At 65.7% G+C, this 1,046-nt stretch overlaps 1 protein-coding gene across 1 annotated transcript in view; it reads left to right on the top strand.

Moving 5' to 3' along the window:
- Positions 1-1,046, top strand: part of AKNA (AT-hook transcription factor) — a 9,518-nt gene that overhangs the window by 3,765 nt on the left and 4,707 nt on the right. Inside the window, 4 exon segments of the mRNA XM_035892025.1 lie at positions 1-61; positions 144-317; positions 509-716; positions 823-929. Of these exon segments, the coding sequence (XP_035747918.1) occupies positions 1-61; positions 144-317; positions 509-716; positions 823-929 (550 nt within the window).

Here is a 1,046-nt window from a genome sequence, read left to right as displayed (position 1 = left end):
CCCGGCCTCTCTGGCAGAAGCAGCTCCAGCTGGAGGAGGATTTTGGTGACCTGCTGGCGCAGTGAGTACCCTTGCAGGGCAGGGCATGTGAGTAGGGAGCAGCTCCCCGAAACCACCAGCTCCTGTCTGTGGGTTCCTCCCAGGTACAAGCACTTCAAGTCCTTGCCGGAGTCGCTGAGCCTGGAGCAGCTGAGCCTGGCAGGGAGCAGGTCCCCGGATGAGGCAGATGGCCCTGCGGCAGGGGATGGTGGCCCCAGCGAGGTCCCCTGCAGGACACAGTCACTAGTGGAGGGGGCCGACCTCGAGACCTCCCCCTTGTAAGTGTTGTGGGAGCACAAGTCCTCAGGAAGGGCGAGTGAGAGGTTTTATGTTGTTGTAGGGTTTATGTCACTGGCATTGACAGGCTTCAGAGTTAACAGCCTCCATGGGAGAGCTGGCTGCACCAGGGCATTTCCCCACATCTGGGGTTGCTCTGCCCCATCACTCATGCTCCATCCTCTCCCCACAGGCACCCCCCAGTGAGGACAGCGGCACCGCTGCCCCCTGGGGAGCCTCCATGGCCAGGGGGGCCACTGGGCCACCTGTCCCCGGCCACCACTGAGGAGCCGCCGGCTGCAGCCAAGCCCCCCCTGGTGCTCCCCGAGCCATCACGGGCACCCCTGTCCTACCGGAGCAGTGGGGCGGGCAGCGCTGCCTCCCAGCACCGGCTCCGCAAGGTGAGTCCCCCGAGACTGCGGGTCCCCATCAGCTGGCACCCTCAGACCCTGCCAGGGGGTTCTGGGGGTGCTCAGCAGCAATCCTGCCCTCCCAATGCATCTGCAGGAGCAGCGCATCGTGTCACCAGAGACGGACAGCGGCTTTGTGGGCTCGGAGGCCAGCAGGGTGTCACCCCCCATGCACACCCCTGAGCACCAGCCCCCCAGCACCGGGTACGGCTCAGGGTCCCTGCCCTCACCTCGGGGAGGGGGGATTCAGGGACACAGGCTGTCGGCTCTGCCTGAGGGGATTTGGGTCATTGAAGGGGAGCAGGGATGGGGGAGTGGCAG

This window comes from Egretta garzetta, unplaced genomic scaffold, assembly GCF_000687185.1.
Source record: "Egretta garzetta isolate BGI_Z169 unplaced genomic scaffold, ASM68718v1 scaffold344, whole genome shotgun sequence".
Taxonomy (NCBI): domain Eukaryota; kingdom Metazoa; phylum Chordata; class Aves; order Pelecaniformes; family Ardeidae; genus Egretta; species Egretta garzetta.
The sequence above is the reverse complement of the archived record's forward strand: the minus strand, read 5'-3'. Positions and strand labels throughout refer to the sequence as shown.